This window comes from Eucyclogobius newberryi, unplaced genomic scaffold (assembly GCF_026437365.1).
Source record: "Eucyclogobius newberryi isolate DKJ021-1_F unplaced genomic scaffold, fEucNew1.0.hap1 SCAF_16, whole genome shotgun sequence".
Lineage (NCBI taxonomy): Eukaryota > Metazoa > Chordata > Actinopteri > Gobiiformes > Gobiidae > Eucyclogobius > Eucyclogobius newberryi.
In genome coordinates, this window is record NW_027315790.1 from 30,991,200 (window position 1) to 31,017,120 (window position 25,921).

At 44.5% G+C, this 25,921-nt stretch overlaps 1 protein-coding gene across 1 annotated transcript; it reads left to right on the forward strand.

Annotated features, from left to right (window-relative positions):
- The first annotated feature begins 1,137 nt into the window (after window positions 1-1,137).
- cacng7a (calcium channel, voltage-dependent, gamma subunit 7a) lies at window positions 1,138-25,697 on the forward strand. The gene is made up of 5 exons (XM_072447205.1): window positions 1,138-1,345; window positions 3,257-3,343; window positions 4,495-4,635; window positions 20,063-20,208; window positions 24,885-25,697. The coding sequence occupies exons 1-5, from the start codon at window positions 1,150-1,152 to the stop codon at window positions 25,452-25,454; spliced, it is 1,140 nt and encodes a 379-aa protein (XP_072303306.1). The 5' UTR covers window positions 1,138-1,149; the 3' UTR covers window positions 25,455-25,697.
- The last annotated feature ends 224 nt before the right edge of the window (window positions 25,698-25,921 follow it).

Sequence of the window (25,921 nt, forward strand, 5' to 3'; positions counted from 1 at the left end):
TCGTGTCAGTTGGTCCACACCCTGTTCCTCTGTATCTCGTGTCAGTTGGTTCATAATAAACTCTGTCTCTCATGTCAGTTGGTCCACACCCTGTTTCTCTGTCTCTCGTGTCAGTTGGTCCACACCCTGTTTCTCTGTCTCTCGTGTCAGTTGGTCCACACCCTGTTTCTCTGTCTCTCGTGTCAGTTGGTCCACAACCTGTTCCTCTGTCTCTTGTGTCAGTTGGTTCATAATAAACTCTGTCTCTCGTGTCAGTTGGTTCATAATAAACTCTGTCTCTCGTGTCAGTTGGTTCATAATAAACTCTGTCTCTCGTATCAGTTGGTTCATAATAAACTCTGTCTCTCGTGTCAGTTGGTTCATAATAAACTCTGTCTCTCGTGTCAGTTGGTTCATAATAAACTCTGTCTCTCGTGTCAGTTGGTTCATAATAAACTCTGTCTCTCGTGTCAGTTGGTTCATAATAAACTCTGTCTCTCGTGTCAGTTGGTTCATAATAAACTCTGTCTCTCGTGTCAGTTGGTTTATAATAAACTCTGTCTCTCGTATCAGTTGGTTCATAATAAACTCTGTCTCTCGTGTCAGTTGGTTCATAATAAACTCTGTCTCTCGTGTCAGTTGGTTCATAATAAACTCTGTCTCTCGTGTCAGTTGGTTTATAATAAACTCTGTCTCTCGTATCAGTTGGTTCATAATAAACTCTGTCTCTCGTGTCAGTTGGTTCATAATAAACTCTGTCTCTCGTGTCAGTTGGTTCATAATAAACTCTGTTTCTCGTATCAGTTGGTTCATAATAAACTCTGTCTCTCGTGTCAGTTGGTTCATAATAAACTCTGTCTCTCGTGTCAGTTGGTTCATAATAAACTCTGTCTCTCGTATCAGTTGGTTCATAATAAACTCTGTCTCTCGTGTCAGTTGGTTCATAATAAACTCTGTCTCTCGTATCAGTTGGTTCATAATAAACTCTGTCTCTCGTGTCAGTTGGTTCATAATAAACTCTGTCTCTCGTATCAGTTGGTTCATAATAAACTCTGTCTCTCGTGTCAGTTGGTTCATAATAAACTCTGTCTCTCGTGTCAGTTGGTTCATAATAAACTCTGTCTCTCGTGTCAGTTGGTTCACACCCTGTTCCTCTGTGTCCCGTGGCAGATGAGTTCGTTTAGCACACGTGCCCTGACCCTGCTCTCCTCGGTGTTCGGCGCCTGTGGGCTCCTCCTCGTGGGCGTGGCCGTGTCCACAGATTACTGGCTCCTGATGGAGGAGGGCATCGTGCTGCAGCAGAACCAGAGCACCGAGGTGAAGATGGCGCTGCACTGCGGCCTCTGGAGGGTCTGCTTCGTCGCAGGTCGGTCTCCGTCTCGTGTTTAGAGATAACTTTACTTACACGGCAAATTTTTACCATTTTTACCAACGCAAAGACTCCAAAGTGGACACAACATCAGTAAACACATTAAAAAAGAAGCATAATAAACTTAATAACTTCTGAACGTTCCAACGTGAAACGCTCGAGCCAAATGTTAAAAAAAAACATTCCGGGGAAAAAACAGGCTATAAACAACAGAGCACAAACAGGAAGAAGAAGTGGGACCTCACCAAATACATGTAAAATAAACAAGCTACTACAAGCTGCTTATTTTAATTCATGTTCGGTTAAGTTTCCATGTGTTAGCGTTCAGAAAACGAGAGACATTATGGTATTTGATCACGAAAATTGTGCGAAAAATAGAAACCTCTGCTCTTGTGGTGAAAGAATGTGCAATTTTTCCTTTAATTCATTACAAAATAAAAGCATAACAAACAGAGCGGACACAGAGCTGTTTTTAATCCTAAACCTGTGTCTTACAATGCAACAGAATACGTCACAAAACACTTGCAGGTGTTCGGTATCCTACAACTAAATACACGTTCAAAATATTCTTCCCAACACTGCGTCTTGGTGGTTGCGTTAAAATGTCTGACTTGCACAGTATTTTGGGTTTAAAAACACAGAAAACTGCTTCCAAATCCTCTAGATCAAATGGCCCGGAGCGTCCAGCATCCTTTTCCTGACCCGACGCACCAGCCTATAATAACCCGCAGTGAAAACATTTCATATAATCACGTCAGACACGCTCCAATCGTTGTTATTATTTATACTCCAGTTGCTTTGACATTTAGAGTATTTTTTTCCCATTTTCCAAAGACGCGCGGCGGCTTGAAATGTCAGAAGCGAGCGCGCGTTTTTGCATGGAACTGCGTGGGCTTCGAACCGGCCGAACCGCGGCTGCACCGACGAAAACGACACCGTTCACGCCGCCGTTTGTGCTGTTTTACCGTTGCGTATTTGTCTGAGCCCCGAACGGAACGTAAAAGAGCTACCGGCGCCGCGGAGACGTGCGATAAATGGCCACGACCTTTTTCCTTTCTACTTTAGTTCAGGGACGGTCATCGTAGTCGTCTCGCCCGTTGTCGCCGAGGTGTCTTTTCCCCCGATGACGTGACTATGGCGGCGATGCACACCTTATACCTCACTTGAAATGTCAGAAGCGAGCGCGAGTTTTTACGTGGAACCGACGTGGAACCGACTTGGAACCGACATGAGACCGCGCGGGCTTCGAACCGGCTGAACCGCAGCTGCCGTTCCGGAGTCGCACCGGCGGAACGACACGGTACACGCCGCCGTTTGAGCTGTTTTACCGTTGCACGTTCGTCTGAGCCCCGAATGGAACGTAAAAGAGCTCCCGACACCGCGGAGACGTGCCACAAATGTCCACAACCTTTACCCTCTCTACTGTAGTTCACGGACCGTCATCGTCTTGGCTGTTGTCTTTGAGGTATCTTTTCCCGATAACGTGAGACACTGGTCGGAGCTGAGGTCGCAACGCCAACGTTTCCGTTCGTCAGCTTTAACCGTGCGGCGTAACTCCCAGACACTTCGATAATCGAGAAACTAACACCTTGAAATGTTGACTTTTTGACGTTTTTGAGCTGTCATACCATCGTTTCCTCTTCAAAAACATACCTGGAGTTGTGTTTGACTTTGTTCACACTCTTCTTTAGTAACTCTAACTCTCTGAGCCTCAGAAAACACGGCGAATGTTCCAGTTTTATGTCGTCAAAGGTAGAAGTCTGAGATCTTCTGCTGTTTTTAAGTCCATAAATGACCGCCATTGACCATTATTTCTGTCTCAAATCTTGTGTTTTTTCCTTCCACGTTTCCTGCTCGTCCGATCGCGCTAACGTTTCCGCTCCTTTGTCTTTTTTGTGTGTGCCTCAGGGCCGGAGAAGGGCCGGTGCGTCGCCTCGGAGTATTTCATCGAGCCGGAGATCGAGATCACCACGGAGAACACGGCCAACATCCTCAGTAAGTCACACCAACTCTCGCCAACGCTCGTCCCATCGGTCCAAAGCGTGTTTTACTGCGAGTCCAGAGAGCGAATCCTCGACTCACAACGTCCACACGTCCTTTTGCTTGTTCTGCAGCTCAAGGTGCATAGTTTAATCGTCAGAGGACTCCGTTTCCTCCTGTGGTGTATATCTATTACCGCTGGTGCTAGATTTTAAATATGGCGAGTATATTGCTGAGTGCGACGCCCACAGGCACAGAACACGACTATGTGCTCCGTATCAGACGTTCTAGAGCTTTTCTGTCCGATCGTTTTGCAAAGTGGAAAGATGTGGTTCTTTTTCTCCAGCCAATGAATGACCTTTAAGAAGATGAGAGCTCAGTGATTGAGTTTTGGTGCTATTACTATTGCAACAACACATCATCCGTCGGGTCACACTTACCTGTCTCATGGCGGTCCGAACCTCACATTCCGTTTTAGTGGGTGGACAATCCAACGCTTGGTGAAATCTGCTTCACAATCGTTTGTATTATCTTCCCTTTGCATTTGACCCATGCTTCCGTGCAGATGGAAGTAAGGCTGTATAAACGGACACAAAAACATTTAACATCCAGTCCGTCTAAACAAACATGGCGGTTTACGGTTGAAAAAGGAAACGTAACATTCCACGTCACCAGAGTTAGTTTCTGTGTCCGGGGATCTGGTCGTCGAGGCCCCTGCCATAGACTGCCGCCCAGATCACTCTGCACCCGCCCCTTATGGATCCTCCTGCGGGTGGTGGATCCATGGGAGGGCGGCCCCACGTCACTCGTTCGGGCTGTGCTTGGCCGGGGCCTGTGGGGAAAGACCCGGCCACCAGCACCCCAGGCCTGGCTCCAGGATGGGGCCCTGATAACGCCAATCCGGTCGACATAACTGGCCTTGATCTTGTGCTCGTCATAAGGGGCCTCTGAACCGCTCTTGGTCTGACCCGTCACCTAGGACCTGTTTGCCTTAAAGCCCCCGACAACATAGCTCCTGGGATCATTCGGGCGCTCAAACCCCTCCACCACGTTAAGGTGTCGGTTCAAATCCAATCAAATCATTATCAAAAATCATATGAAATAAAAATAATCAAATACAAATACAAAAATTCAGCAGTATAATCTCTTGTGTGTTTTTGTTTTAGAAATGGTGAGGACGGCCACTCCTTTCCCGATGGTGTCTCTGCTGTTCGTCTTCACCGCGTTCGTCATCAGCAACATCGGACACATCCGCCCACAGCGCACCATCCTCGCCTTCGTCTCCGGCATCTTCTTCATCCTCTCGGGTTGGTAGCGCCACATCACAGCGCCAGCGTTCAAAAGAGTGTACATATATTTCAAAGATCGTGTCGCCTGGAGAAACAGAGGCCATATGTGTTTCATGCTGAACGTACAGACATGAACAGACGCTGCTCCTCTGTAAAAGTGATGACACGTGCAAGCGGTTTTACAAGCGCTTCGGTAAATATTGAACAAAAGTTGATCATCGTGGGCATTTTAAACCGCATTATTGGTCTAAAACGACTTGGTAAAAGAAACAGATCCATTGACTTCCTGTTTAAAAGCAGCAGATTGTCATTTACACTTTTTTATTTGTGGAAAACTGACCGCGTGACACATTTGAACCCCTCATGTATCACTCAGAGTCTTAATATTTCTAATAACGCAACTATGTACATGATAAATCAAATAGAAATAGAACGTAGAATCACTGTGATTAAAGTCTAATTTAATTTAACATTTGTGTCAGTCCTGAGGGGTTGCTCGGTATGAATTTAAGTATTTCTTAAATTAAGTTCATACAATCGTGGGAATCCATTGAATTTAGTCAGATTTGGTCTTTTTTATCCACTTTTGAGCTCTGTTTTTAGGGTCTGCGAACTCGACCCGGTCAGAGGTATTATAAATGAAATACAGAAACAGTTGTATTCTTTTTTTGACATTTTGATTCGATAATGCAGCAGTATTTCACTATAAAAAATGCGTTTTGGTGTATAAAGTCCAGAGAAAGATTACAAACTGTCTCCATCAGTTCATTAACTGCTGCAGCTCGAGTTTCAACACACTGGAGGACGCTGTGACACGCTAGAAACACAGAAACAACAAATAAAGTAACACTACGAGGCCTGAAAAGTGCTCCCTCTACAAATACCGTATTTTCCAGACTACACGTCGCACCTTTTTTCATAGTTTTGGCCATAGTTTTTGCAACTTATACTCCAGAGCGACTTATATGTGATATTATTCGTTATTTTCACACTTGCAACCGCTGGTCACACAACCACAAGAGGGCGCTCTAGGCTCTAAGCGACGCAGAAGAAGAATCTGCACTTCCTCTTCCTCTGGAGTTTGTGGAGTTGTTTAGAAGTGACACAGAGGAAGAAGAATTCAGTGGATTTAGTGATTTGGGGTAAAACTGATGCTTTGGTAAACTTGTTAGCATGTTCTTTATGCTATAGTTATCTGAATAACTGTTCATATGTTACGTTAACATACCAGACACTTATACTCCAGTGCGACGTGTATATGTGCGACTTATACTCCAGAAAGTACGGTATACGTTACACATTCTGCTCTCCATGAATCGCCCGGAGGAACAGAGGCCGTATGTGTGATTCACGCTGAAGATGCAGATCGCACATGAACAGATGCTGCTCCTCTATTTAAAAAAAAGCGATGACACGTGCAAGCTGTTTCCAGTCACATTTACCATTAACTATTCCTAGTACGGGACGGCGTGGATTTGCGTTTCCGCACAACGAAAAGCATGCGATCGTAGAACAGGGACGTACTAATTATTTTGACTTTACTACAATTCTGTTGCTTGTTTCGAGAAGGGGAAACGTTTTCTTACGCCAAACGACAACATATCCACAGTTTCTATGATTTAAAATGGGTGTATTCCATGTTATACTCGCTGTACGGGTTTGTGCAGGTCGTGGTTTAACAAAGAAATACCGTTTGTTTGTATTTATCCCATTGTGATCAAACTTTTCAAGCCTAAGAACACATATTTGGCCCTGAGAGTAGCTGAAGCTGTGTTATAAACAGTAAATAAATCTGAATTGAATTGAACGGTGTCGTTAAAGGTGATTTTGACAGATATAGTCCCTATGTCTTGTGTTAATACTGGTTTATTCATGTTTAATATACGTTTGTGCCATGTTAAAGTCTTGTTTTTGTCATGTGGCCCAATCAATCACTTTAGAAACGGGACGAAACAAAACAATTAAGGATTAGTCTAACTGGAGTGTAACGTTCTCAAACTCGACAGTGACAGTTTTGTACATTCTGTGAACTGTTCTAACACACAAACACCTGCGCAGAACTCAAGTGTGGCTCAGATTTCTTGTCGGCGTCTGTCGGCGTGGTTCCGCTCGGTCTCCTTGGAGGAATCAGCCCCGCAGACGCACAGATGTTCGGGCATCTGCTCCTGCCGCACATCAAAAACACTTCTGAAACATTTCCATAGGATGTGACGGAGACGGAGTGGCGTTTCACAAACTTTGTCCGCGTTGTGTGTTTAAACCCTGCAGCTGTTCACCGGGTTATCACAAAGTCAGCACTTGCAATCGGACTGTTGTATCCTTTGAGTTTTTGATGTAGATTTCGAAGTCTAAAGCTCTTGTTTAACGAGTAATATTACTTTGCGTGCGGTAAATTGTTCAAAAATATATCCAAATAAGCCTGTTTTCCCCTCACATCTGCTGCTGACGCTTGGCTGGACTTTTAGTGACCTCTACAGGCCGCTGAGCAGTACTGCGGGAAGCTCGGTTCTTCTTCTCCTGTAACTGCTCAGTCTGTGGGCGTGTTCAGAGGCCTGTTCATGCTCCGCCCTCTAACATGAGCTTTTAGAACCAGAGAACAGGACAGCAACCCAAACTGAGCATGTGCAGAGGAGAAGAGAAGCTCTAACTGAGCATGTGCAGAGAAGTGAAGCTCTAACTGAGCATGTGCAGAGAAGAAGAGAAGCTCTAACTGAGCATGTGCAGAGGAGAAGAGAAGCTCTGACTGAGCATGTGCAGAGGAGAAGAGAAGCAGCGTCATGTTTCAAGTGACTTCAAAACTATCTTTTAGAGACAAGTCTGTGTTTGTAGCATGTGTTTGTTCACGTTTATAATGATTAAGACGTAAGTTAGAAATACAGGCAATGTTTTGATAACGTAGAGCGCTAATTTGTGTCATGAACTGAGCAGTGAAGTAAGACTATCGAGTCCATTGAGCACTTTTACTGTGAGTTTAGCTCAGTGGGATGAGTAATCACCTCCTACGCGTCGTCTCTCGTTCACGTTCACGTGTAAATGTTCTCCACTAAATGTTGATGAACACTCATGGTCTGCTGCCTGTCCGGAAAAGTCACCTCACGCTTCTGGCTTCTACTGCCCTTACGCTGAGCGACTGCTAATACAACTGCTACTACTACTGCTAATACTACTGCTACTACTACTGCTACTACTACTGTTACTACTACTGCTAATACAACTGCTACTACTACTGCTAATACTACTGCTACTACTACTGCTACTACTACTGTTACTACTACTGCTAATACAACTGCTACTACTACTGCTACTACTACTGCTACTACTACTGTTACTACTACTGCTAATACAACTGCTACTACTACTGCTAATACTACTGCTACTACTACTGTTACTACTACTGTTACTACTACTGCTACTACTACTGCTACTACTACTGCTAATACAACTGCTACTACTACTGCTAATACTACTGCTACTACTACTGCTACTACTACTGTTACTACTACTGCTAATACTACTGCTACTACTACTGCTACTACTACTGCTAATACAACTGCTACTACTACTGCTAATACTACTGCTACTACTACTGCTAATACTACTTCTACTACTACTGCTACTACTACTGCTAATACTACTGCTACTACTACTGCTACTACTACTGTAACTACTACTGTTACTACTACTGCTACTACTACTGCTACTACTACTGCTAATACAACTGCTACTACTACTGCTAATACTACTGCTACTACTACTGCTACTACTACTGTTACTACTACTACTGCTAATACTACTGCTACTACTACTGCTACTACTACTGTTACTACTACTACTGCTACTACTACTGCTAATACTACTGCTACTACTACTGCTACTACTACTGTTACTACTACTGCTACTACTACTGCTAATACTACTGCTACTACTACTGCTACTACTACTGCTACTACTACTGTTACTACTACTGTTACTACTACTGCTACTACTACTGCTACTACTACTGCTAATACTACTGCTACTACTACTGCTACTACTACTACTACTGCTAATACTACTGCTACTACTACTGCTACTACTACTGCTACTACTACTGTTACTACTACTGCTACTACTACTGCTACTACTACTGCTAATACAACTGCTACTACTACTGCTAATACTACTGCTACTACTACTGCTACTACTACTGTTACTACTACTGCTACTACTACTGCTAATACTACTGCTACTACTACTGCTACTACTACTGCTACTACTACTGCTACTACTACTGTTACTACTACTGTTACTACTACTGCTACTACTACTGCTACTACTACTGCTAATACTACTGCTACTACTACTGCTAATACTACTGCTACTACTACGGCTACTACTACTGCTAAAACGACTGCTACTACTACTGTTACTACTACTACTGCTACTACTACTGTTACTACTACTGCTACTACTACTGCTACTACTACTACTACTGCTACTACTACTGCTACTACTACTGCTACTACTACTGCTACTACTACTGTTAATACTACTGCTACTACTACTGCTACTGCTACTACTACTGCTAATACTACTGCTACTACTACTGCTAATATGACTGCTAATACGACTGCTAATACTACTGCTAATACCACTGCTAATACTACAGCTAATACGACTGCTAATACTACTGCTAATACCACTGCTAATACCACTGCTAATACTAGGCAAGGCAAGGCAAGGCAAGTTTTTTTGTAGAGCACATTTCATACACAAGGCAATTCAAAGTGCTTCACACAACAAGAAAAATGCATTCAAATCACAAAGAAATTACAGAAACAGAAGTACAATAAAATTAACTAAATTAAAAATTATCAATCCAACTGATTGTCTAAACTAATAAAATCACAAACAAAAGAGAAGAGTGCAAAGAAAAAATCCTTTCAGTCGTATGCGCAGCTAAACAAAACTGTTTTTAGCTTAGATTTGAACATTGTTAGAGTAGAACCTGTCTCACATCTTCAGGAAGACTGTTCCAGATTTTAGCTGCATAAAACTGAAACGCAGCTTCCCCATGTTTTGTCCTGACTCTGGGCACCAGCAGGAGCCTGGTCCCTGAGGTCTTCAGAGTCCGAGATGGTTCATATGGCACTAACATATCCAAGATGTACTTTGGTGCTAGGCCATGGAGAGACTTGTACACAAGCAGAGCTGCTTTAAAGTCTATTCTCTGAGCCACAGGGAGCCAGTGCAGAGACCTGAGAACAGGACTAATGTGCTCATACTTCCTGGTTCTAGTCAGGACCCGAGCAGCAGCGTTCTGGATGTACTGCATCTGTTTTACAACTCGTTTGGAAAGGCCAGTGAGCAGGCCGTTACAGTAGTCTAATCTACTGGAGACAAACGCATGGATAAGTCTCTCTAAATCTGGTTTTGACACTATATTTTTGATTTTGGCAATGTTTTTTTAGATGGTAAAAAGCTGCTGAGGTTATTGATTTGACGTGGCAATTAAAGTTCAAGTCTGAGTCCATTATTACCCCCAGATTTCTAATTTGGTTTGTAGGTTTTAGAGCGAGACTCTGGATGCAGTGACAGAGTGAATCTACTGGTCCATAGTCACCTGCCGATAGTGAAACATAGATCTGAGTGTCGTCTGCATAATTGTGATAGGACACATTTTCACTGCGTATCAACTGACCTAACGGCAGCATGTACAGGTTGAACAGAAGGGGACCCAGGACTGACCCTTGGGGCACTCCACAGGTCAGGGTCATGTGGTCTGAGACACAGCTACCAATTTCAACAAAGTACTTCCTGTCTTCCAGATAGGACCTTAACCAGTTTAGGGCAGTGCCAGTGATGCCCACCCAGTCCTCTAGTCTCTGTAAGAGGATCCCATGATCGACAGTGTCAAAAGCAGCACTCAGATCTAACAGAATTAAGACTGAGGCTTTGCCCGTGTCAGTGTTCAGGCGGATGTCATTTGTTACCTTGACAAGAGCAGTCTCAGTGCTGTGATGAGGTCTAAAACCTGACTGAAAAACATCAAATGAGTTGTTTATTAAGAGGAAATCTGTGAGCTGTTGGTAAACAACCTTTTCAAGGACTTTGCCCCAAAATGGCAGATTAGAGATGGGCCGGTAATGACTCAGTACTGTGGCATCAAGACTGCTCTTCTTTAGGAGAGGCTTTATGACCGCAGTTTTCAAAGACATTGGGAATGTTCCAGATTGAAGCGACATGTTAACTATGTGAGTGAATGGTGCTAACAAACTGTTCAGCACAGACTTTAGAAATCTGGTGGGTAACACATCGAGGCAGCATGTAGATGAACTCAGACTGGTGATGATCTCATGGACAGTTTTGTCAGTTACTGGTGCAAAGTGAGTTAGCAAAGTGTCTTTGTGGTTTTAGGGTAATTTTTTGCATTGTGGGATTTATATCATTTTTAATGCCCTGAACTTTGTCATTAAAGAATAATGCAAACTCATTACACTTGGATGTGGAAATGAGTTCTAACGGCAGCTGAGCTGGAGGGTTTGTTAATCTGTTTACTGTGGCAAACAGGACACGCGAGTTGTTACTGCAGCTTCCAATTATTTCAGAAAAATATCTTTCCTTAGTTCTACATAAGATTAGGTTGTACATGTTCAGCTTTTCTTTGTAAATCTCTTTTTGAACCTGGAGCTTTGACTTGCGCCATTTCCGTTCGGCCCTGCGGCACTCCCTTTTCTGTGCCCTGACCGAATCATCATTTCTCCACGGCGCCTTCTGCTTATTTTTAATCATTTTAGCCTTTATAGGGGCGATGGTGTCCAGAACATTCAAAACACTAGATGTAACAGAGTTCAGCAAATCATTTACATTAGAACATGAGACATTTTCAAAGTTTATCATTTCCATAAACAGTGCACCTGTGCCATAATTTATGTGTCTCCTCTGAACAACTGCAGGACCAACCGGAGGTTTGGGAGAAACAGACAGGTCAAAGAAGACACAGAAATGATCAGACAGAGCAACATCGATCACATTAACATTTGAAATATTTACCCTCTTTGTAATTATGAGATCTAGAGTGTGTCCTTTGCTGTGGGTGGGGCCTCTCACATGCTGAGTAAGACTGAAGGTTTCAAGGACAGAATCAAGCTCTTTAGCGTTTCTGTCACAAATATTATCAACATGCACATTGAAACCACCTGTAATGACCAAACCATCAAAGTCTGTGCATACGACTGAAAGCATCTCAGTAAAATCATCAATAAAACTTTAGCAGTGCTGGGGAGGCTTGTATAAAACAATGAAGAGAATGGATGGAGACCGTTTTAGCTCCATTTTAAAGGATACATACTCAAATGATGAAAACACCCCCAAAAGACAACCTGCGGGTAATTATTTCATCTCTAAAGACAGCACAGACTCCACCCCCTTTTTTGTTTTCTCGTGTTTCAGATTCAAACGTAAAGTTGGGTGGATTTCCTGTGTTTTCGTCAAGCCATGTTTCAGTTAAAAACATAAAATCAAGATTATAAGAAGAAATAAAATGATTAATTAAGAGAGATTTGTTACATAAGGATCTGACATTTAGCACAGCAAGTTTCAGACTAGTTTCAGTGAGACTGGGCTTTATCTTTTCACAGGGAATATGAATCACATTTCTCAGATTGGGCCTGGCTTTTCCATCTGCGTGATGATGTGACTACAGAAATAGCACTAGGGGGGGCTCTTTTTACATACATACAATACTACTGCTAATACCACTGCTAATACTACTGCTAATACGACTGCTAATACTACTGCTAATACTGCTAATACCACTGCTAATACTACTGCTAATACGACTGCTAATACTACTGCTAATACTGCTAATACCACTGCTAATACTACTGCTAATACGACTGCTAATACTACTGCTAATACTGCTAATACTACTGCTAATACCACTGCTAATACTACTGCTAATACCACTGCTAATACTACTGCTAATACTACTGCTAATATTACTGCTAATACCACTGCTAATACTACTGCTAATACCACTGCTAATACTACTGCTAATACCACTGCTAATACTACTGCTAATACCACTGCTAATACTACTGCTAATACTGCTAATACTACTGCTAATACCACTGCTAATACTACTACTAATACTGCTAATACTACTGCTAATACCACTGCTAATACTACTGCTAATACTACTGCTAATACCACTGCTAATACTACTGCTAATACCACTGCTAATACTACTGCTAATACTGCTAATACTACTGCTAATACCACTGCTAATACTACTACTAATACTGCTAATACTACTGCTAATACCACTGCTAATACTACTGCTAATATTACTGCTAATACTACTGCTAATACTGCTAATACTACTGCTAATACTACTGTTAATATTACTGCTAATACCACTGCTAATACTACTGCTAATACCACTGCTAATACTACTGCTACTACTACTACTACTAATACTACCGCTATTGTCCGTCTAGGGTAGTTTCATCTGGACACAGTTTTTGGAATGGAAACGTTTTGACTTCCAGCCTGAGGTCATTTTCAATCTCTTGGTTTCTGCTCGATTCTAAGATTGTGTTTTTGTGTATTTATCCTGCAAATACTTGACTCTGTTCTTCATCTCATCAGTGTTGAAAGGATTCTCCCGGAGCTTCTGTGTCGGCGTTCTTCTTTCCTCTTGAACCAAAATGGTGGATTAAGGCTCGATCTCCCTTCTCTTTACAATACTTTATAATATAAAATAATGCACATTTATTCCTCAGTCCCCGTATTTAATTAGATATAAATCGAAATAATTGATTGCTAGTGGAATAATTATTCGCCTCCCTGTATTATCTCAGTATTATCCTTTCTATTTCTTTATTTTTAACTGATACATTTACATTTATTGCTGCCTGATCGATCTTTTGCAGCAGTAAGTACCGTATTTTCCACAGTATAAGTCGCACCAGCCAAAAAAAGCATAATAGAGAAGAAAAAAAAAACATATATAAGTCGCACTAGAGTATGAAATGCGGTTACAAGTGTGAAAATAACAAATAATATCACATAAGTCACTCTGGTGAATAAGTATAAGTATATAAGTATAAATATAAGTATAAGTCGCACCCCGGCCAAAACTATGACTTATAGTCCAGAAAATACGGCACATTTCTCTACATGACTCACGAGCGTTCAAACCATCAGAGTCGTTTTCCAGTCGCTCAGAGTAAAACAGTGATTTTAGTGGAATCTTCAAACAGTAAACGTAACAGTCAATCGTTTTTATCTCCAACCGTCTCGTTGGTTTGCATTGCGCTCACGTCCGAAGGCCCCGGGGCCGTTCGACCGGAGTCAGCGTTCTGATCCCATTTAGACTTTCTCCACTTTTCTCAGCAGCTCGTTATAACTCCGGCACAAAGGCTTTTTCCCCCCAAACCGCCCAGGTTCATCCCGAGCCCATTTTCCGTCCATTATGATTTCAGTGGGACAGCTGCGCTCTGTAATCACGGCTCCGGACGAGCGGCTCCGGGATTAGATCGGTTCACAAAAGTGGAACGACCGAAACATAAAGAGGGAAATGGACTCGGGGCGACGCGATCGGAGCCGTTTATCTGGTTCTTTGAAGAATTGTGGATGGAATCGGAAATCTGGGTCCGTCTGGGGAGATGGAGACAAACTTTATTCACTTGTTCTTTCATTATTTCATTCTTTTCGGTGCGTTTGTAACTTTTCCGGTCTGTTTGTCTCCTACGATTGTGACTGTAGTTTTGATTGTAATCATTACCTGGACCACACAGACTGTACATATTTATTTATTCACTCATTTATTTTGTTTTCTTTCGTTTAAATTAGCATAGATAGAACAAAGATAGAACAAAGATAGAACATAGATAGAACAAAGATAGAACAAAGATGAAATTAAGAGTGTGCTGTGAATCCTCTGAAACTGGATTAAAAACAATGCAAAGCGAGGTAAAGAATGTGCTGCTGGTGTGATTGTGGGCGGCGGCTCCTCCGGTGGCAGGTGCAGGTGCTGCTGGTGTGATTGTGGGCGGCGGCTCCTCCGGTGGCAGGTGCAGGCATTGCAGGAGGCTCCGCTGAGTCGTGACTCGCTCTACAGCTCAGAGCCAAAGGAAAAACCCACACGTTACAACTCCAACAGTGAGAACGACACAAGGCTGTGAGAGAGAAGACACAATACAGTAATGCATCCTCTAATGCACCTTAACAACACTGTACACAGAGGAGGAGGAGGAGCAGGAGGAAGAGGAGCAGGAGGAAGAGGAGGATGAAGAAGAGGAGCAGGAGGAAGAGGAGGAGGAAGAGGAAAAGGAGGAGCAGGAGGAGAAAGAGGAGGAGCAGGAGGAGAAAGAGGAGGAGCAGGAGGAGGAGCAGGAGGAAGAGGAGGAGGAAGAGGAGGAGCAGGAGGAAGAAGAGGAAGAGGAAGAAGAGGAGGAGCAGGAGGAAGAAGAGGATGAGCAGGAGGAAGAGGAGGAAGAGGAGGAGGAAGAGGAGTAGGAAGAGGATCAGGAAGAGGAGGTGGAGGAAGAGGAGGAGGCCTTCATCACCTCCAGGATCTATTACTGAAAGGCACTGGACAAACCCCTCCACAGGCTTCAGCTGCTTCAGGATCTTCACTGGCGCTGTGGAGTTATGACCTATGACCTCTGACCTGTGACCACCCCTCTGACCTGTGACCACACCTCTGACCACACCTCTGACCTGTGACCACACGTCTGACCTGTGACCACACCTCTGACCTGTGACCACACCTCTGACCTGTGACCACCCCTCTGACCTGTGACCACACGTCTGACCTGTGACCACACCTCTGACCTGTGACCACCCCTCTGACCTCTTACCTGTGACCACCCCTCTGACCTGTGACCACACGTCTGACCTGTGACCACACCTCTGACCTGTGACCACCCCTCTGACCTCTTACCTGGGACCACACCTCTGACCTGTGACCACCCCTCTGACCTCTTACCTGGGACCACACCTCTGACCTGTGACCACCCCTCTGATCTGGGACCACACCTCTGACCTGTGACCACCCCTCTGACCTCTTACCTGGGACCACACCTCTGACCTGTGACCACCCCTCTGATCTGGGACCACACCTCTGACCTGTGACCACCCCTCTGACCTCTTACCTGGGACCACACCTCTGACCTGTGACAACCCCTCTGACCTCTTACCTGGGACCACACCTCTGACCTGTGACCACACGTCTGACCTGTGACCACACCTCTGACCTGTGACCACACCTCTGACCTCTGACCATACCTCTGACCTCTGACCTGGGACCACACCTCTGACCTCTGACCACACCTCTGACCTCTTACCTGGGACCACCCCTCTGACCTGTGACCACACCTCTGACCTCTTACCTGGGACCACACATCTGACCTCTGACCTGTGACCACACCTCTGACCTCTTACCTGTGACCACACCTCTGACCTCTTACCTGGGACCACACCTCTGACCTGTGACCACACCTCTGACCTCTGACCTGTGACCACACCTCTGACCTGTGACCACACCTCTGACCTGTGACCACACCTCTGACCTCTGACCTGGGACCACAACTCTGACCTCTTACCTGGGACCACAACTCTGACCTCTTACCTGGGACCACACATCTGACCTCTTACCTGGGACCACACATCTGACCTCTTACCTGGGACCACACATCTGACCTCTGGCCTGTGACCACACCTCTTACCTAAGAAGTGAATCATTTTTGCAGCTCAGTCCTAGATTTACAGGTAAATCAACATCTGTGTTTTATTCCGTGACTTTGTGCATTAAACAAAGCAAAGAAACTCCAGGTGAATAAAGCTGGTTCTGCTCGATCACGTCTGAGTCGTTAAAGTCGTTAGAACGAGTGAAGAAGCTGCAGTAATTATGTCCAATTATACAAACCTGTCGCTGTCACAGGAATCAGACAGATCCAGGGTTTATTCTGTCTGAGCTGTCGTTCCTCTGTCACTCCCCTGACGACAGGAGAGAGGAAGAGGAAGAGGAAGAGGGGGAAGAAGAGGGAGAGGGAGAGGAAGAGGAAGAGGGAGAGAGGGAGAGAAAGAGGGAGAGAAAGAGGGAGAGGAAGAGGAGAGGAAGAGGGAGAGAGGGAGAGGAAGAGGGAGAGAAAGAGGGAGAGGAAGAGGGGGAAGAAGAGGGAGAGGAAGAGGAGAGGAAGAGGGAGAGAGGGAGAGAGGGAGAGAGGGAGAGAAAGAGGGAGAGGAAGAGGGGGAAGAAGAGGGAGAGGAAGAGGGAGAGGAAGAGGGAGAGGAATAGGGAGAGGAAGAGGGGAGGGAGAGGAAGAGGGAGAGGAAGAGGAGAGGAAGAGGAAGAGAGGGAGAGAGGAAGAGGGAGAGGAAAAAGAAGAGGGAGAGAGGAAGAGGAGAGGAAGAGGGAGAGGAAGAAGGAGAGGATGAGGAATAGGAAGAGGAAGAGGGAGAGAGAGAGGGAGAGAAAGAGGAAGGGGGAGAGGAAGAGGGAGAGGAAAAGGTAGAGCAGGAGGGAGAGGAAGAGGGAGAGGAAGAGGGGGAAGAAGAGGGAGAGGAAGAGGGAGAGGAAGAGGGAGAGAGGGAGAGGAGAGGAAGAGGGGGAGAGGAGAGGAAGAGGGAGAGAGGGAGAGGGAGAGGAAGAGGGAGAGAAAGAGGAAGGGGGAGAGGAAGAGGGAGAGAGGGAGAGGAAGAAGGAGAGGAAGATGGAGAGGAAGAGGGAGAGAGGGAGAGGAAGAGGGGGCGGGAGAGGAAGAGGGAGAGAAAGAGGGAGAGGAAGAGGGGGAAGAAGAGGGAGAGGAAGAGGGAGAGGAATAGGGAGAGGAAGAGGGGGAGGGAGAGGAAGAGGAAGAGGAAGAGAGGGAGAGAGGAAGAGGGAGAGGAAAAGGAAGAGGGAGAGGGAGAGAGGAAGAGGAGAGGAAGAGGGAGAGGAAGAAGGAGAGGAAGAGGATGAGGAATAGGAAGAGGGAGAGAGAGAGGGAGAGAAAGAGGAAGGGGGAGAGGAAGAGGGAGAGGAAGATGGAGAGGAAGAGGGAGAGAAAGAGGAAGGGGGAGAGGAAGAGGGAGAGAGGGAGAGGAAGAAGGAGAGGAAGATGGAGAGAAAGAGGAAGGGGGAGAGGAAGATGGGATTGGTGGGTTTGGGGTAGTTTATGTGAACTTTAGTGGAAGTTACTGTTACACACTGAATGTTTTCTGAGCTGCACATTGAAGCTGCAACACTGCCATCTGGTGGACAACACAGAGCAGTACAACTTATCCTTTAGAATCGATTGAAAGATCAGTTTGTGGAGCTGTGCGACGTATTGATATCGAGTTTAAGTTGGTGCTTAATCAAATCGCAAAGACTGTAATGTCACTTCTTTTGACAGACATATCTTTAGTTCTCTACAAACATGTCCTAATATGTCTATTATGTCTTACTCTTGTGTTTGTTTATCAATGCAGATTTCAGTAAATCTCTGAACAGAATCCTATTTTTCAAACATATTTTGCCAATTAATTGTAATACTGTTTTTCCTTGAGAGTAAGACGAGCGCTGCTGGTTTGACGTGTAAAAGACGATCACATGTTTGAAAAGTGAAGTCTCAGTTGTTGAATATGGAGGAGAACGGCCCTGCTCCAGCTGCTCTTTCACTCATCAAACACCTGGAGATGTTCAAACCTGTTCAACAGAATCCACATCTGGAGGCGTCCAGAATGCACTGGACTTTCATTCATTCATTAAAAATCAAATTGGAGCGCTCTGTAAAAACAGCCCTCCCCTAGTGCCTTTTCTGTAGTCACATCACACAGATGGGAAAACAAAATGCGAGAAATTTGATTCATATTCCCTGTGAAAAGATAAAGCCCAGTCCCACTGAAACTTGCTGTGCTAAATGTCAGATCCTTATGTAACAAATCATTCTTAATTCATAATTGTATTTCTTCTTATAATCTTGATTTTATGTTTTTAACTGAAACATGGCTTGACAAAAACACAGGAAATGTAGTTCTGATAGAATCTGCTCCACCCAACTTTAGATTTGTATCCGAAACACAAGAAAACAAAAAGGGGGTGGAGTCTGTGCTGTCTTTAGAGATGAAATAATTACCCGCAGGTTGTCTTTTGTGGTGTTTTCATCATTTGAGTATTTATCATTTAAAATGGAGCTAAAACCATCTCCATCCATTCTCTTCATTGTTTTATACAAGCCTCTTCAGCACTGCTAACGTTTTATTGATGATTTTACTGAGATGTTTCAGTCGTATGCATAGACTTTGATGGTTTGGTCATTACAGGTGATTTCAATGTGCATGTTGTATTGTCTCGTATAGATAGTGCCATATGAACCTTCACAGACCCTGAGGATCTCAGAGACCGGCCTCCTGCTGGTGCCAGAGTCAGGACTAAACATGGACCGGCCTCCTGCTGGTGCCAGAGTCAGGACTAAACATGGACCGGCCTCCTGCTGGTGCCAGAGTCAGGACTAAACATGGACAGGCCTCCTGCTGGTGCCAGAGTCAGGACTAAACATGGACCGGCCTCCTGCTGGTGCCAGAGTCAGGACTAAACATGGACCGGCCTCCTGCTGGTGCCAGAGTCAGGACTAAACATGGACCGGCCTCCTGCTGGTGCCAGAGTCAGGACTAAACATGGACCGGCCTCCTGCTGGTGCCAGAGTCAGGACTAAACTGGGACTAGCTTTCTGTTGGTGGTTCTTCTGTATATTTGGCGTGTTCTCAGGTCTGAGTGGTTACTCTTCATACTTCATGTCTTCTCAGGTCTGAGTCTGGTGGTTACTCTTCATACTTCATGTCTTCTCAGGTCTGAGTCTGGTGGTTACTCTTCATACTTCATGTCTTCTCAGGTCTGAGTCTGGTGGTTACTCTTCATACTTCATGTCTTCTCAGGTCCGAGTCTGGTGGTTACTCTTCATACTTCATGTCTTCTCAGGTCTGAGTCTGGTGGTTACTCTTCATACTTCATGTCTTCTCAGGTCTGAGTCTGGTGGTTACTCTTCATACTTCATGTCTTCTCAGGTCTGAGTCTGGTGGTTACTCTTCATACTTCATGTCTTCTCAGGTCTGAGTCTGGTGGTTACTCTTCATACTTCATGTCTTCTCAGGTCTGAGTCTGGTGGTTACTCTTCATACTTCATGTCTTCTCAGGTCTGAGTCTGGTGGTTACTCTTCATACTTCATGTCTTCTCAGGTCTGAGTCTGGTGGTTACTCTTCATACTTCATGTCTTCTCAGGTCTGAGTCTGGTGGTTACTCTTCATACTTCATGTCTTCTCAGGTCCGAGTCTGGTGGTTACTCTTCATACTTCATGTCTTCTCAGGTCTGAGTCTGGTGGTTACTCTTCATACTTCATGTCTTCTCAGGTCCGAGTCTGGTGGTTACTCTTCATACTTCATGTCTTCTCAGGTCCGAGTCTGGTGGTTACTCTTCATACTTCATGTCTTCTCAGGTCTGAGTCTGGTGGTGGGCCTGGTGCTCTACATCTCTAGTATAAACGACGAGGTGATGAATCGTCCTCGAGAGGCAGAGCAGTTCTTCCACTATCACTACGGCTGGTCCTTCGCCTTCGCTGCCTCCTCCTTCCTGCTCAAAGAGGTCAGAAAACTACACACAATTACTACTACTACAACAACAACTACTACAACTACTACTACTACAATGATATTTGACCTACTCTTCACCCATTTTGTCCCACATTCGTCTTGTCTTCATCGTGTCTTCATCATGTCTTCATCTTGTCTTCATTATGTCTTCATCGTGTCTTCATCATGTCTTCATCTTGTCTTCATTATGTCTTCATCGTGTCTTCATCGTGTCTTCATCTTGTCTTCATCTTGTCTTCATTGTGTCTTCATCATGTCATCATCGTGTCTTCATTGTGTCTTCATCTTGTCTTCATCTTGTCTTCATCGTGTCTTCATCTTGTCTTCATTATGTCTTCATCGTGTCATCATCGTGTCTTCATCTTGTCTTCATTGTGTCTTCATCGTGTCTTCATCGTGTCTTCATCGTGTCTTCATCGTGTCTTCATCATGTCATCATCGTGTCTTCATCGTGTCTTCATCATGTCTTCATCATGTCTTCATCTTGTCTTCATCTTGTCTTCATTATGTCTTCATCGTGTCTTCATCGTGTCTTCATCGTGTCTTCATCTTGTCTTCATTATGTCTTCATCGTGTCATCATCGTGTCATCATCGTGTCTTCATCTTGTCTTCATTATGTCTTCATCGTGTCATCATCGTGTCTTCATCTTGTCTTCATTATGTCTTCATCGTGTCTTCATCGTGTCTTCATCTTGTCTTCATTATGTCTTCATCGTGTCATCATCGTGTCTTCATCGTGTCTTCATCTTGTCTTCATTATGTCTTCATCGTGTCTTCATCGTGTCATCATCGTGTCTTCATCCTGTCTTCATCATGTTGTCATCGTGTCTTCATCGTGTCTTCATCGTGTCTTCATCATGTTGTCATCGTGTCTTCATCGTGTCTTCATCTTGTCTTCATCGTGTCTTCATCGTGTCATCATCGTGTCATCATCGTGTCTTCATCGTGTCTTCATCTTGAAGAAAAACCTTGACTTCTCGTCTTGTACAAACTGCAGTTTATGAGGAGGATTCTGCATTAATGTTCATAAATGATCATCTCAGTGGTTCTGGAACGGAGGCTTTTTATTCAGTCCAGTGTTTCTCTGCGGGAGAGAGAAGAGAGAGGAGAGAGAGGAGAGAAAGAAGAGAGAGGAGAGAGAGAAGAGAGAGAAGAGAAAGAAGATAGAAGAGAGAGGAGAGCGAGAAGAGAGGGAAGACAGAGAGGCAAGAGAGAGAGGAGAGAGAAGAGAGAAGGGGGAGAAGAGAGAAGGGGGAGAAGAGAGAAGAGAGAGGAGAGAGAGAAGAGAGAAGGGGGAGAAGAGAGAAAAGGGGGAGAAGAGAAAGAAGGGGGAGAATGCTGCTCTTCACTTCAAAGTCGGAGCTCGTCACCTCCTCGACTGTAGGTGGCGCTGCATTTTTAACGTTCATAACCCTGTTCGAACGAGCGTGAAACGTGACCAATTAAAAAACTGTAAAAACTGACCTCTTTACGATGACATTCTATTCCTTTAACATCTTCTTCAAAACTTTAAAACGTTCAGTGACACTTCGGTTTGAGGACCATGTATTAAAAAGAAACAATGAATTAATGACATCTATAATTGAAATTTTAAACTACTTTTCGAAGCGTTCGGCCTCTAACTGTTTTCTTCCTGTGAATATGTTTAAAGTGACGTATGACAGGTTTTTACCATGTTCTATTTTTGACTTTATTTGGTGTATTTATACCTGTTGTACATATAAATAATAGTTTTACACCGATCGAGCAGGTGTTTGTGGAGAAAATGACAAGAAGTGACATCACACTAGAGACACTCATTCCAGTCAAAGTTTATGCAGAATTTACACGAAGAAACAACTTTTTTTTGGACATTTTAAACATAATTCAACAAAATAAAGTCACTCTCATATATATTAAATTAAGTTTTGGCCCAGTGTTTGCAGTGTCATTTCCTGCTGTGATGTCATCAATTGCAAACAGGAAGTGAAATTATTAACCTAAAAAATGTGTTATTCTGTGATATTTTTAAAACTCATTTTTAGCCAAATTTAAATATACAAAACGCAACTGCATTTTAGTTCAATGAGTCGTCCGACCAGTAGGGGGCGCTTTACTCAATGTCCTTGTACTGCAATCACAATAAGCATGAGTAGGTGTTTTATACGATGAATAACCAGCTAATTAGCGCGCCAAACACTACCTCGTTAGCACTTAAAAGTAGCAGTAAACCAAAGGATCATAAACGTGCCTTTAGTGTTCCAAATACACAATGTCTGCTTCAAGACGACGTGTCCTTAGGCAAGACACTTTTCTGGGTAAATGTAGTTATTGGGGAACGTTTGTGTGTGCGGCGTTCAGCCCGGATTCCCCGTCTCGTGTGTAACTAACACAACGTCCCTCCGAGCGCCGCGGAAACATGAATACGTTTGTGTTAATGACTGGAGCCTCTGAGGAGCGCCGGCCGTTTCTGTCGACGCGCTGCAGAATCATCACGCTTTGTTTAGTTTGCTCCCCGGCGGCGGGAAAGAGAGGAGGAGGAAGAGGAAGAGGAAGAGGAAGAGGAGAAGGAGGAGAAGGAGGAGGAGAAGAAGGAGGAGAAGAAGGAGGAGAAGAAGGAGGAGAAGGAGGAGGAGGAGGAGGAGGAGGAGGAGGAGGAGGAGGAGGAGGAGGAGGAAGAAGAGGAGAGAGAGAGCTGGTTCTGGAGTTCATGTGTGTGGCTGGCCGTGGCGGCGCCTCACGGTGGACACATCACGTACAGCGCTGTGGCCCCGAGGGAACTGCAAACGAGCAACGTCTCATTTGCATGTTCAGTATTTTCTCCTGAACTGAAACGCTTGTGCTGCGTTATTTAGGCCCGGTCTAGTCCTGGTTTAGACCCGGTTTAGTCCTGCTTTAGTCCTGGTTTAATCCTTGTTTAGTCCCGGTTTAATCCTTGTTTAGTCCCGGTTTAATCCTTGTTTAGTCCCGGTTTAATCCTTGTTTAGTCCTGCTTTAGTCCTGCTTTAGTCCTGCTTTAGTCCTGCTTTAGTGCAGGTTTAGTCCTGGTTTAGTTCTGGTTTAGTGTAACACTAACTTAAAATAATACGCATTTGACTGTCAGAAATGACTAAGTTCGGCCACAGGAGCTTGTGGGGAAAAAAAAAGTAACACAGGAGGACGTTGTAGTATAAATTGTATTAATATAAACAAATATTCAAAACAACAAAAAAGGTTCCCAGCAAAGTTCTGTTCCTTTGGGTGCTTAAGTTCAGTTTGTAGGATCTCAAAAAAAGGTGAATATATTCCGAGTGAAACGAAAAAAAATATTCCAATTTAGGGTGTCCGTATCCGGGGAAAAAACAAAGAGTGATCCTACCAGATTCTTAGGTCACATGGGTCGCTCGCCACCTCTTGCAGAGGATAAGAATCAGGGGGGGAAAAAAAAAACCTGACCTATAAAACAGAGGTCTAGTGCACACACACACACACACACACACACACACACACACACACACACACACACACACACACACACACACACACACACACACACAGTTGTAGTTCACTCACCATTGAGTCTTGGAATGATCTGTAACCGCTTCAGTTAGTTTCGAGACGTTTAACAGTTCATAACCATACGTTTTCAGTGGTTCGGCCATTTTTATACTAGCGCCCCTTGTGGTTGGGCCAATGAAAGTGTATGAGGGGGCAATATCAATCATTTAGAACCGGATTTGAGACATGGGTTACATTAGTCCTTCTTTAGTCCTGGTTTAGTCCTGGTTTAGTCCTGGTTTAGTCCTGGTTTAGTCCTGGTTTAATCCTGGTTTAGTCCTGGTTTAGTCCTGGTTTAGTCCTGGTTTAGTCCTGGTTTAATCCTGGTTTAGTTCTGGTTTAGTCCTGGTTTAGTTCTGGTTTAGTCCTTCTTTAGTCCTGGTTTAGTCCTGGTTTAGTCCTGGTTTAGTCCTAGTTTAGTCCTGGTTTAGTCCTGGTTTAGTCCTGGTTTAATCCTGGTTTAGTCCTGGTTTAGTCCTGGTTTAATCCTGGTTTAGTTCTGGTGTAGTCCTGGTTTAGTCCTGGTTTAGTCCTGGTTTAGTCCTGGTTTAGTCCCCGCTGTGAGAGAAGTACACAGTTATAATACAAGTACTAAAGAGTAAGAGAGTAAGTACAGTTCACATTCATTTCCCTAAAGACTGAATAAAATTATGTAAAGTTTGAAATCTTGAGGCTGATCAACTATTGAGTCTTTTCAGTCTTAATAATTACATTTTGTCTTTGGTCAAAACATGAACGTGGCATTTACTCCCGGAACAAACATAATTCCTCAGTGGAGATGAATAAATTACAACAAATACAATTCTGAACCTCGGCAGACTTTGATTGGCGGCTTCATAGCGGCCGCAGTTACTTCCAAATGACACTTAAATACATTCAAATTAAATGAATACTTTTTGGATTTAATGACCTACAGAAGTTACTGTTTCACCTTTTAGCATACGTTGTCCTAATTGTGGACATACTGTACATTTTTGTCTCTTTAAGATTCAATAAAAGTTGGAAGATCGACCAATAACCAAATATTTGAAGTACAATAGTTCTGATACTTCATAATACTTCTTGATCACGAATGTTTTCCCTGCTGTTGCTGACATAAATGTACTTTAACTGCAGCTGTATTGGTCATGTTGCTCTGACTGTGTCCTCAGGGTGCAGGCGTCATGTCCGTGTACCTCTTCATGAAGCGCTACGCCGAGGAGGAGCTGTACCGGCCCCACCCCGCCCTCTACCGCCCCCGCATGTCCGACTGCAGCAACTACAGCGGCCAGTACCTGCACCCGGACTCCTGGCCGCCGCCCAAGCGCGGGCGCAGCGCCTCCGACGTCTCCTCGGACATCTCCATCCAGCTCACGCAGACCCCGCCCCCTCAGCAGCAGCAGCAGCAGCAGCAGCAGCAGCATCAGCAGCATCAGCAGCAGCAGCATCAGCAGCAGCAGCATCAGCAGCAGCAGCAGCACCACCATGCCACGCCCCCCTCCTCGTCGGGCCCCTCCTCCACCGCCAGCTACCAGCTCCAGCCGGCGTCCTCCTCCTCCTCGTCGTCGTACCCGCCGCACCCGCTGCACCCCGGGGCGATGCCGAGCACCTCCACGCTGCTGAGAATGTCCCACCCGCACCCGAGCGGGCCGCCGCCCCAGTCGATACCGCTGCAGCCGCCGGCCGCCGTGCCGCCGCCGCGCTACCAAGCACACATGAGGATGAGCGCGTCGCCGTGCTAGGCCGGCGGGCTAACGCTAACACGCTAAGAAAAAAAAGGGGTTATTTCTGTACACAGGGCTATAGAGTTAGCATAAACGGATTGTGGACAATGTTACGGACAATGTCAAGCTGTTAGCTGTTGTTGTGAGTACACCATTTTAGGTATCGGCTCAGCACTTTACTTAATAACCCTACATTTAATTAGATAGCGTAACGAGCTACGGCTAGTGTGGCAGGCAGCATGTACTAACACCATTTTGAATACGCAGTGTAGCCGGCGTAAAAGCCAGATTAGACGGTTGGCGTGGAATTTCTGAGGCATTACTGACACAAAGGTTGGTTTTTATACAAACAATAGACCCTTTTCACAATATCGCTCGACTAGATCCCGTTTTAAGAGTCAAATGAATCGATACGTAAAGATGGAGCATCACTGACGTCTCTACATGTTTCAAAGACTCATTTTTGCTCCAATTTTGTGCGTAAA